The sequence below is a fragment of the Notamacropus eugenii genome, chromosome 6 (assembly GCF_028372415.1).
Source record: "Notamacropus eugenii isolate mMacEug1 chromosome 6, mMacEug1.pri_v2, whole genome shotgun sequence".
Taxonomy (NCBI): Eukaryota; Metazoa; Chordata; class Mammalia; order Diprotodontia; family Macropodidae; genus Notamacropus; species Notamacropus eugenii.
In genome coordinates, this window is record NC_092877.1 from 92963149 (window position 1) to 92976301 (window position 13153).

A 13153-nucleotide genomic window follows, 5' to 3' on the forward strand; every position below is an offset into this window, starting at 1 on the left:
TTTTAAATATCATAATAAATAAACAATTCTCAAGATTAACAAGTATCATCTTCCCTTATAGGGATGTAAACAGTTTGTCTATATTGTATAACAAGTTTCTTCCCCCTGTTTACCTTTCTATGCCTCTCTTGAGACTTGTATTTGAAGATCAAATTTTCTATTGCTCTCTGGCCTTTTCATCAGGAAGATCTGGAAATCCTTTATTTCCTTACCTGAAATATTATGCTCAATTTTGCTGAGAAATTTGTCCTTGATTGTAGTCCAAGCTCCTTTGCCTTATGGAATATCATATTCCAATCCCCTTGATCTTTTAATGTAGAAGCTTCAAGGTTCTGTGTGATCCTGACTGTAGTTCTTTGATATTTGAATTGTTTCTTTCTGGCTGCTTACAGTATTTTCTCCTTAACTTGATAGTTATGGAGTTTGGCAACAATATTCCTTGGTATTTTCAGTTTGGAATGTCTTTCAGGAGGTGATTGATGAATTCTTTCAATGACTATTTTGCCCTCTGGATATAGGGCCTCAGGGCAGTTTTCCTTGATGATCTCTTGGAAGATATTGTTCAGGCTCTTTTTTTTCATCATGGCTTTCTAGTAGACTAATAATTCTTAGATTTTCTCTCCTGGATCTATTTTCCAGGTCCACTGTTTTTACAAATGAGATATTTTACATTTTCTTACATTTTTCATTCTTTATATTCTGTTTGACCAATTCTTGATGACTCATAGAGTCATTAGCTTCTACTTGTCCAATTCTAATTTTTAATAGGTTGTTTTCTTCAGTAAACTTTTGCATCTCCTTTTCCATTTGCCCAATTTTCCTTTAAAATTCTTCTGTGAATTTTTTTTTCATATTTTTTAAATCATTGACCAACTTTTGTTCTACCTCTCTAATTTGGCTTTTAAAATCCTTCTTGAGCTCTTCCAATAATGTTCTTTGGACTTCAGACCAGTTCACATTCGCTTCTGAGGCTTCATATGGGAGTACAGTCTCAATGTTGACCTCTTCTGTATTCTGTCCCCATAGTAAGATTCTATGGATTTTTCTTTTCTGGTTTGCTTCTTGCTCCTAATGATTGCTTTTTTCCTGGGTTTTAAAGTGGTTCTCTGTTTTGGGGTATAGGGGGCTCTGTCCCAAAGTTCTTGTGCTTAGAACTTGAAGCTTTGTGTATCATGGCCTCTGGTTCTTTTGGGTAGAAGCTGAAATGCTGCAGCTTACCTGGTGCTGAGCTGGCTGGTGTGCCAAAGCAGAGGCCAGGTGAAGTCTTTCTTTGCTTCCCCAAGTTACCTTGGAGCTTGTAGCATGAGGTGTGGGGGAGGGGTGGTCTGGCCTCAGGAGGTCTCCGCTTCTGAGATAGAGCACAGGCAGGCTCAGCTGTTAGTGAATCATATCTGTGCTAGTGTCTTCCTGATTCCCTTGGCTGTGATAAGGCACTCTTGGGGTTCTGGTGTTGGTGCTTACAGGTTCCACCCCCCTTGGGCTTAGGATCTCCTCCTAGTTCACTGAGATGGGGCTGTCTGGGACAGCTCCAGTCCTGCTCTGGTCCCCTTCAGCCACAGCAAGAGGGTCTCTCTTTAACGATTTTCCTAGTCTCTCAAGCTAAGAGACTGTTTACCCCTTCAGCTGATCCCACTATTTCAGGATTTTCTCTGGGAAATATTCTCTGGGGTTTTCAAGGTCAACACACCACTCCACCACCTTGGCTCCCAGAAGTTCAAGTAGGTGACTTAACAGACATTTAACCTGCAGGCTGATAGTCTTAGGAACAACTGCTTCTGTAACTGGGGGTCCTGTGCTTCTCTCTCACTCAGTTCCACTGGACTCACATTCTGGGCTGATTTGTTGGAGAATCTGCACTGCTACTTCTGCTTCAGTCTGCCCCAGCAGTTCTTGCTCAGTTCTGCTATGGTGTCTGTGCTGGTGCAGCCTGTGTGCTCTGCACTCCCCAGCCCCATCTACCAGATTCTTTCTATAGATGTTTCAGGCTGTCCTGGGCTGGAAATCTGCCACACTCTGTCTTCTAGCAGATTCTGCCACTCTAAAATTTATTCAGATTCTCTTTTTAGAAGTAACTGAAGGATTTTGTTGTAGAGCTTAGGTGAGTACGTGCTCTCAGTCTGTCATCTTGGCTCTGCCTCTCTATGTTCTTTCTTTTTTTAGTTGGTATTGGGTACTTATAAAGTACTGCTCAGATTTTAGAAAGGTCATGAATTCTTGGTATAGATAGAATTTCTAATATTTGAATATTAGTTATCATAATAATCATAACCACTTTGAGTCTTCTTTTCCCTAGGCTAAACATCCCTATTTCCCTCAACTGATCTTTGAATGGCAGAGTCTCTTATTTTCTCAATATCATTATTGCCATCCTAAAGATTTGCTTCCCCTTGCCATCTTCTTCATAAAATTTGGTGTCCAGAACAGAACATTTCATATTTGGTCTTAACAAGGCAGGTAACAGCAATGCTGCCTTCTCCCTTGTGCTGGACTCTAAGTTTCTCTTAATATTAGCTTTTGGGGGCTGCCATGTTGTATGGTTGAGCCTACAATTCTTTAAAACCCCTAGAACTTTTTCACTCAAACTATTATCTATCCTATTTCCCCCATTTTGTACTTATGAAGTTGATTTTAGTTATTTTAGTTATTTTTTTTAGTGATGTCTAGTGATGGACATGAGAAGGGAAGTAGGACAAGCAAGCATTTCTAAAGCATCTACTTTATACCAAGCACTGTGCTAAATACATTACCAATATTTTCTCATTTGGACCTCACAACAAGTCTGGGAAGTAGGTGCTATTATTATCCCATTAAATAGTTGAGCAAACTGAGACAGACAGGTGATATGACTTGCCCAGTTCATATTGCTATGACCAGATTACATCACATAGGTAGTCACTGGAATTGAATACAGGTCTTCCTGACTCCAGGCACAGTATTCTATTCCCTGTATCTCTTAGATGTCTATATATAAGTAGGCAAAGCTTTAAGAATATATCACACAAAAATATTTTTATATGTCAAGTTGTTTGACCAAAGGGATCATTTTGATAAATATTTCCTTACAGATGCATGAGGATTTCATATATCATCTATATAGAAACTCAAATCACTTTGGCTCACATTGATTGGCCAATAATAGGTCCCAGCCCAAGTCCCACCTCGTGGTCATTGTTTGGGCCCCGATTGACTCAGTAAATGTAAATAGCAATTATTTCTGATTTAGCCAGAAACCCTGAGCGTCTTTCCCTCCCAGACTGATTTTTTTTGACCAGGTAAAAGAGGCCATTCTTTGTCTCATTTCTTACCTAACCTTAATCACTGAATGGGTTGCCTCCGTCAAACTGAGACCTGGGAAAACTTTAACTTAAAAAGACCAAGGTCTTCACTGTATCAGGGCTATCTCCAGTCTTGCTGATTTTTATCTTGCCAGTGGGCTCAGATGGCTCTGGAGGAGAAAGTAAGGCTGGTGACTTTGCACTGCCTTCCTTCCCTTAAACCCAATTCACTTGCAAGTCATGGCATTGCCTTCCTGATTGTCCTCTTCAAGAAAACACAGTGATTTTGCAGACTTGAAAAGTTTTCTTTAGAGCAGGTGGATTGCCCTGTGCCTTATAGTATCTAAAGAGATGTGTTAAGAGAAACAAGTGAATGACAGGTGCTATGGCACAATCTGATGAACCAAAGGTCTAGAAGGGGTGGGGGAACCTGCGGCCTTTAGGCCACACGTGGCCCTCTAGGTCCTCAGTTGTGGCCCTTTGACTGAATCCAAACTTCACAGAACAACATTGAGGACCTAGAGGGCCACGTGTGACCTTGAGGCCGCAGGTTCCCCACCCCTGGTCCAGAGTCAGAAGACCTAAGTTTGAAACCTATCTATGCTATTTACTACTTGTGTGATCTCAGGAAGGAAGCTGATCTTTTCTGGACCTCAGTTTTATTATCTATAAAAGAAGGGAGCTGGACTTGATGACTTCAAAGAATCTTCCAGCTCTAAATCTATGATCCTATAGCATTATAAAGGAGGTCAGCTGAGTGATACAGTGGGTAGAGAGCTGGGCCTGGAATCTGGAAGACCTGAATTCAAATCCAGCCTCAGAAACTTATTAGCTATGTGACCCTGGGGAAGTCACTTAATCCAGTTTATCTCAGTTTCCTCATCTGTAAAATCGGCTAGAAAAGGGAATGGCAAACCACTCCAGTATCACTGTCAAGCAAATCCCAAAGGGAGTCACAAAGAGTTGGATATGACTGAAAATGACTAAAAAACAACAACGTAGCATTATATTTGTGGTTTTTATATAGAAATACACACATAAATATTATTTTGTTAGATTTAACTCATTGTTTTGCCCTATAGAATTTTGGGGGAAGGTCCTGATTCTGATGTCCATGTTAGTAGTCCCTTGAGCTTCATGTAAGCTGAAAATTTGTTAAGCTTGCCTTCTATGCTTTCATCCAATTAATTGATTACAGATGTTAAACAGCGCAAGGGCAAGGAATCAGTGTAGTATAATGACTAGACCACTGGGTCAGAACCCAGGCAGACTTGGCTTCCCATCCCACCCAAGGCACTGATCTGTTGAAGGATCCTAGCAAAAGCATTAAACTTCTCACAACAACGGTTTTCACATCTACTGGGTTGTTGCAAGACTCAGAATAAGTGATCTGTAAACATTAAAGCAACATATGAATGTCAGTTATTGCTCTGTCCCTGGTACACTCCACAAAGGGACCTCCCTCCAAGTTGAATCTTTTTAAAGTTTTTCCTCTTTATGAGGGAATAGAGTCTTCCTTTATATAATGGAATAGACATGTATACATACACATACACACTTGTATATGACACACACATATATATATACATAGACATGTATACAAGGTACTTTATATACATATCCATGTGATATAAGATATGCATGATGTATATATGTATATATATGTGCATATATATATATATATATATATATATACACAAACATATATATATTTCCATTATATATAAAGGGATACTTTACTCCCTTCTTTGAGGAAAAACATCATCATAATTCAATTTGGAGGGAAGTCTCTGGTGGAGTATACCATGGATAAAATAACAACTGTCATATGTATATATTATGAAAGCAAAGCATTTTTGAATAATTATTAGTAATAAAATTAATGATTTATTAATATTACTATTAATATTAATCAACTAATTAATATTACTATTAATTGATATTCTTTCATCCTACCCTAGAACTAGAAGGTAGCAAAACCTAGAAAGATGAGATCAGAATCTTTAGAGGAGTATGCCAATTCAATTCCATTCCACAAGTATTTATTAAGTACTGAACTTTGTTCGAGGCATTATGCTAGAGATACAAAAATAAAAATAAACAAAATAGGCATGTTTCTCTATGCTTATGGTATTATATACAAAGTCCTAGAGCTGGTTATGATTGAATGCTACTAATAGGGGAAATCTAAATCTGTTTAAAAATCAAATTATTTTTTGTTTAAATTTTTAAAAGCATGCTTTATTGGGGAAAAATATTTCTTCCAAAGATGTTTCTTTGTAAGAAAGAAGCAAGGTATGTCAGAAATCTGATGCAGAGGTTGACTGGATGGCAAAATTTCTGGAAGTCTGCAGCAGTTACTAAAGATTGGCAATAGAATGTAACACAAGACATACTAGACTAGAAAATTAGGAGTCTTGTTCTACATACTGTGATTAATAATTAGCTACATAACTATGAACAAATCAGTTCAGCTTTCTGAGCCTTAGTTTCCTCATCTGTACAGTAATGTAATTGTACTGTGTGATCTCTGAGGTCTTTCCCAGCCCCAACATTTTATGATTCTCAGAAATTATATGCCAATTTCAAGCACCTTCTAGATGGGATAACAGCCATTATCTCATGATTGGAAGGAAATCATCTCTGGAGAATCACAATACTATTTGCATATTCATATGATATTTAAAATCTTTTTCTTTTATTTTGAAGATGAGTACAAGAAACTAGGTGGAGCAGAAAGCTGCATTCAGCACAAAGCCAGTTTCTTAAATCTAGTGCCCTTTTAAGCAGAAAACTGGGAAAGAATTTATAAAGGCCTCACTTCTAAAATATATAGAGAACTGAGTCAAATTTACAAGAATACAAGTCATTCCTCAATTGATAAATGGTCAAAGGATATGAACAAGAAGTTTTCAGAGGAAGAAATTAAAGATATCGATAGTCATATGAAAAAATATTCTAAATCACTATTGATTAGAGAGATGGAAATCAAAACAACTCTGAGGTATCACATCACACCTATCTGATTGGCTAACATGACAAAACAGGAAGATGACAAATGTTGGAGATGTGGGAGAGTTGGAACACTAATTCATTGTTGGTGGAGTTGTGAGCTGATCCAAACATTCTAGAGAGAAATTTGGAATTATGCCCAAAGGGCTACAAAAATGTGCACACCTTTTGACCCAGCAATATTGCTTCTAGAGCAGTATCCCAAAGAGACCATAAAAATAAGGAAAGGACCCACATGTATAAAAATATTTATAGCAACTCTTTTTGTGGTGGCCAGGAACTGGAAATTGGGTAAAAGTTCATCAGCTGGGGAATGGCTGAACAACTTGTGGTATATGGATGTAATGGAATACTACTGTGCTATAAGAGCAGGCAGACTTCAGAAAAACCTGGAAAGATTTATATGAACTGATGCTGAGTGAAATGAACAGAACCAGGAGAACATCATACACAGTAACAGCCAGAATATGCAAGGGTGGTTTCTGATAGACTTACACCTTCACCACAATGGAATGACTTAAAACATTTCCAAAGGACTCTTGATGCAAAATGCCATCCACATCCAGAGAAGGAACTATAGGATCAGAACACAGAATGAAGCAGACTCTTTTCTCTTTTGTTGTGTTTTGTTTTGGTTTTTCTCATGGTTTCTCCCATTCGTTTTAATTCTTCTATGCAATATGACTAATGTGAAAATGTGTTTAATAAGAATGTATGTGTAGAACCCATATAAGATCACATGCCATCTTAGGGAGGGAGGAGAAAGGGAGGAGGAGAAAATTTAAAACATATGGAAGTGACTGTTGAAAACTGAAAACAAATAAATTAATAAAAAAAATATCTAGTAGACTTGATTCCAACATCTGCCATGTCATTTCCACACAGTTAGAATGAGAACCAACCTCAGTCAACACTGTAAAGTCATTGAATTTTGCCTTCAAAACTTTGGGGCCTACAGATTTCCCTTTCTATTTTCCCTTAATTCATCTTCTGGCTCAGAAAATTCATAATTTCTCTGGAAACTGCATTTAGGAAAGCAGTACATATCCATACTGATATATCCAGTTCTCCTTAGGCTTTCTTGTCACAGCTCTAGCTTGGTAGAAATTTGGGAATAACTTCCAAAATCACCTATAGTAAATTGTCCAGATTTTATCAATTTGACCAAAAGTAACCTAGTTGATCTATGATTTCGCAAACAGAATGTAGCATTAAAATGAAGGTGAAGCACAGTCTTTTCCAGGGCAAGATACTGTTTTGTCAGCAGTGACTATGAACACCTCATCAATAAGCCAGGGACCTGAGCATTTTTAATTTATTAATTAAGCTAGCAGTAACCAATAGAATGGATCAGTGGTCTTTCTCCATGACCAAAGACCCAGAGTAAAGACCTACAAGGTCTTTTTAACGTAGGTGTATCTTTCTTCTGATTGGCCTAACAGTAAATCATTTGAAACTTCCCTGAAATAGACAAGATAATCCTGATGGGTAGATATTTAAATGAGGTGGACTGAAAACTATCTCAGCTCCTCCCTATTACTTTATCTTTGGCAAGTGGCAGTAATTTTCAAGTGATAGAATTAGTTTGCAGCTGGGGAAACGTGCCTTCTGGTATGGCTGATCATGCCCCTCCCTGACAATTAAGGAATGGTAATTGGTTTATAAGAGCCAACTTCCTCCAACAATCTAGAAAAAACTACTAGGAAAAAAAAAACCATTTCAATCACATTCCTCACCCCACCCCCACCCCACCTCTGTTGGCCTCCCCCTTGGAGACCGTCACCCCTAACTTTGACAAAGGAGACTCAAGGACAGTAGAGTCTCCCTTAGGTAGGGCCTAGCCCGCACTGGTTCTCTGTTTAAAGGGTAAACAGAAGGGGAGGGGGCTGTTTCACTTTAAAAAGGTTAATGACACATACCCCAGGGATTAGGAGTGATCATATTCTTCAACCAAGTCTTAGTTCCAAACCAGAAAGGTACCCTTTGAGCTAAGCTAAGAAAGGGAGTTTTGATCAAACGGACAGAAGGAAGAATTACAGAGTAAGATTAATTGTCAAAATATGACATAATATTAATTTTCCTCAGGTAGTAGCCCCTCCAAGGTCACAGTCCACACCTGCACATTACTTGTGGACAAGTTTATGGCAAAGTCATCAACATTTTTACCTTTTAAAAATTATAGAAAAATCTACATTTTAAAAAAAATTAACTTACATAGTTTATTCTGAATGAACTCAAGTTGGCTCAGAATGACATATTGATTAATTTTTAATAGAGCTCACATTTTATGCTTTTTTGCATAATATTTTATTTTTTCCCTAATTACATGTAAAAACAATTTTTAACATTTTTTAAAGTCCTAAATTCCAAATTCTAACTTTAATCTGATATAGGTAATACATTTGTAATCATGTAAAATATTTCTACATTAGTCATTTTATGCAAGAGCACAAAAAAAAGAAACAAAGAAACAAAGAAAAAGAAAGGAGGGAGGGAGGGAAGGAAGGAAGGAAAAAAAAAAAGTGAAAATAATGTGCCTCAGTCTGTATTCAGACAACTTTAGCCTTTTCTCTGGGGCCAGATAGCATTTTTAACCGTGAATCTTTTGGGATTGTCTTGGATCATTATATTGATTGGAGTAGACAAGTCTTTCCTAATTCTTGATCATGTAATCACTGTCACAGTGCACAATATTCTGGTTCTCTTCTCTTCACCTTGTATTAGCTCATGTAAGTCTTTCCAGATTTTTCTAAAGTCATCCTGCTTGTCATTTCTTATAGCACAATAATATTCCATTGCAATCATATACCACAACTTGTTCAGCCATTCCCCAATTGATGGGCATCCCCTTAATTTCTAATTCTTAGCCACCACAAAAAGAGCTACTATAAACATTTTTGTAGAAATAAGTTCATTCCCTCTTTTTTTTTCTTATCTCTTTGGTATACAGACGTAAAAGTGCGCAAACTATGCCCTTTGGACATAGTTCCAAATTGCTCCCTAGAATGGTTGGATCAGTTCACAACTCCATCAACGTTGCATTAGTATTCTAGTTTTCAAACATTCCCCCCAACATTTGTCATTTTCGTTTTTCATCAGACTAGCCTGATAGGTATAAGATGGTACCTCAGAGTTGTATTAATTTGCATTTCTCTAATCAATAGTGATTTAGAGCTTTTTTTCATATGATAGCTTTGATTTCTTTGAAAACTGCCTATTCATATCCTTTGACCATTTATCAATTGAAGAATGACTTGTATTCTTATAAATTTGACTTATTTCTCTATGTATTTGAGAACTGAGGCCTTTATCAGAGATACTTGCTATAAAATGTTTCACCCAATTTTCTGCTTTCCTTCTAATTTTGTTGAATTGGTTTTGTTTGTGCAAAATCTTTTTAATTTCATATATTCAGAATTATCCATTTTACATTTCATTATGCTCTCAGAATCTTATCTGGTCCTAACTCTTCCCTTATCCACAGATCTGACAGGTCAACTGTTCCATGCTCTCCTATTTGCTCACTGTATCACCCTTTGTGTGTACTTCATGTACTCATTTTGACTTTGTCTTAGTATATGGTGTGAGATGCTGGTCTATACCTAGTTTTTGCCATACTGTTTAGACTAAATTTTAAATAGAAATTAAATCCATGGCTAAAGACTAAGATCCTAAAATCAGTGATTTTTTGCATAATTTTAGCAAAATTTGGATTTAGCTTTCAATACTTACTCTGCCAAGTCTGAACTCTTCTGTTTTCTTGGAATATTTTGTGGACAATGAAGATGGTCAGAAATATGAAAACTAATAAAACTAACACATACCAAGTGATCCTCATGGTGCAAGTAGAATCTGTTGGGAGGGAAGGGATCAGAAAATAAATATATTTAATCATAGAATAAAATGAATCAAGAGCTAAGATGTAGTAATATGTTGTACTAGAATGAAGAAATTTAAACTATTCCCAACTCTGCCACCCACTAGCTGTGTGATCTCTGGCAAATCCTTTCTGTGCCAAAACTTTTTCATCTGTAAAATGAAGTAACTGGAAATAATGATCTCTAACTATATTCTCTCTCATCTGTAAAAGTTTATGACTGCATTCACTTTGAACTTAATACTCCATTTTGCCATCATTTCTTTCACTGGAAATAGAAATGTAAAATCCTTGAGGTCAGAGACAGCATGTTTTTGTCATATCCATAGTACATAGCACTGTGCCCAACATAGGTACTTCATAGATGTGAAATGAATTGAATTGAAATCTCAAAGTGAGATTCCTAATGTGAACAGTATTATCATAAAGCAAATGCTAAATACTGCTCTCCAGACAGGAAACTCTATTGTTGAGCTTTATAGGATAACATTTCTAGTATTTAAATGAAGTAATATAACCAATATAACAGACTGATAATAGATGGATGAATTAGTCTATGAGAAAATGGCTTCTTCAAATGGGGAAGTGGCCCCCTCTCTTTTTGCTCTTAAATTCTGAATACTACAATTATGTCAATGTCACACATCATATCTGTTCTTATTGTTCAGCTGTGCCTGACTCTTCGTGACCCCCATCTGAAGTTTTCTTGGCAAAGATACTGAAGTGGTTTGCCATTTTCTTCCTCATCTTGTTTTACAGATGAGGAAACTGAAGCAAACAGAGCTAAGTGACTTGCTCAACTTCACACAACTAATAGGTGTCTTTGGGAAGATCTGAACTCAGGTCTTCTTGATTCCAGGTCCAGTGCTCTATCCACTATGACACCTCTCTGCCCCCATACATACATTGTATGGGTAGAGTTAAATCTCACCATCCAAGAGAAAAGACTCTCAGACTATAAAAAGTTCTGTTTCCATAGGAGCGAATATCCCCACCCCCACCCCCGAGGCAAGTAGCTCGTTGTCGATTCTATTTGTAAGTTGCCTATGGAAGGCGTTAAATTTTGGGCAGGACAGGGGCACAGAATAAAATAAGTACCTTGGCTCATAGATAAAACACTTCATTTCTGCAGATTAAATTTACTTTTCCATTTTTCAAAAAAAATGAATATTTATTGCCAACTCTCTGAAGGAGAGGCTAGCCAAAGTTCGTTTATGCACAGATTTTCTCAAAATATGAAAAAATGTACTTATAGAATTTTCCCAGGACACTGGAATCCCTTATGTAAATCACTATTATCTTTCTGAGTTATGAGGCCAAAGGAGACAAAGACACAACTATTTCAATCCATATAGCCTCAGAATTTATAGATTCTCCATGAATGTTAAATTTTTTCTTTGTAGCAAAATATGAAACAATAGGAAGGTTTATTAAGTGTTGCGCTTTGGAAAAACACAAAAATCAATGCAGTGTACATAAATGTACATTGAAAAATGTAATGTTTTTTATATCCATCTTCCAAACTCTTAGATCTTTCAGCCTTCTCTGACTGCTTCCTAATTTAAAAGACTGATGTACTTCCCAGATAGATAAGATGATTTTCTGTGTGAAGCAAAGCATGTTTTCTCCCCTAGAATAAAGGGCTTCTAATGGCACTTAGGTGGATGTGCAAAGTAGGCAAAATGTACCTTTGTAATATCTTCATTCTCCCAGCGCTTCTCTCCTAATGTCAATCAGTGCTCTCTAGATGCCCATTGTGACACCCACCCAAGCCTGTACCTTCCTCCTCAAGCATTACTCCATGCTTAAAAATCCTATCTTTCTTTCCCCTCATCCAAATTCCCATTCATTCCTTCAGTGCACTGATCACAACTGGTTGGAGAGGAAAACTAGCAGCCCAAATAATTCCAACTAATGTGTTACGTAGGCTTGGGTGTTTCATGTATAATAATGGATTTCCCATTACCCTGACAATGGTATTTCCGTTCTAAATGAGGACAGACAATACAAGTCATGGAGTCTGGTATTTGGCTACAAAAGATTAAAGTTGCAGAACATCCAAAGGCCTCAGTACAGCCTGGACCACTGATCCCTAGGACTCCCCAAAGTGGTCCCCAGAGCACACTGGAGACCCCTGTACAAGATATATGGGAGGATATGAGCAGGAGCAGCACAAGATTAACTATCCCTATCAGTAGAAGGAATTCAAGTTGGTCAAAAGACTGAAGTCAATATAGTCAAGGAGCATCTAATGAAGGACTTTCCAGCATCAGTATTGTAAGAGAAATGAGATTTTCTTTTAAGTCTAGGGAAAGAGGCCTTTCCCAGAGTCCTCTTATCACACCAGGGAGGAGGCCCACATTTAAGGCATGTGTCATAGGCACATCTATTTTGAAGGAAAAAAAAGAAATGAAAGGAATATTCAATCTCAGGCCCTATTCATGAATTTGCTCTCATATTTGGCTTTAATGGGAAAATGGTGAGAGAATTTTAATTTCTTAGTTGTACTCAAATATTACCAGAAACCGTGTCTCCAAGTTTCCTTCTAATTCCCTGAGATAACTTACTTCCTGTCTCCATTTCAAGTTGCAGAGAAACCAGATTGCAGCTGTTCAGTCTTTGCACGCTTCTGTGAGAGCTATTTAGCCAAGTTGCCTTCATTGGGTCATTTCCAGCAGTTGAGTTTGTAAGATGGAGTTTTACTACACAGGTAGCGTCATATCCTCCCAGGTGTTCAATGACAGGAACCACAGTGAAGTTGAAAATTACATGAAGTGGAAGAAAATTCTCAGCTTTCATTTCCATTGAGTCATCCATTATGGTAGCTAGAAGGAGAACAGAATTATACCCTACAGGTGACTTAGATGTGAAAAGTTTTACAACCCAATTTTTCCCTTGAGAAAGAAGTTTGAATGAATGATCTTTACTGGAAATTTAACTAAAGGAGCTTAAGCTTTTAAGATAGTAGAGCCAGTTGGTCAGTCAATCA

At 37.3% G+C, this 13153-nt stretch overlaps 1 protein-coding gene across 1 annotated transcript in view; it reads right to left on the reverse strand.

The window, feature by feature from the left end:
• The window catches only part of TMEM156 (transmembrane protein 156), a 57881-nt gene that overhangs the window by 25095 nt on the left and 19633 nt on the right, over positions 1 to 13153 (reverse strand). The window contains exons 3-4 of the mRNA XM_072620494.1: positions 12732 to 12989; positions 10020 to 10139 (exon numbers count right to left, since the gene is read on the reverse strand). Of these exons, the coding sequence (XP_072476595.1) occupies positions 10020 to 10139; positions 12732 to 12989 (378 nt within the window). The remainder of the gene's footprint in view (positions 1 to 10019; positions 10140 to 12731; positions 12990 to 13153) is intronic.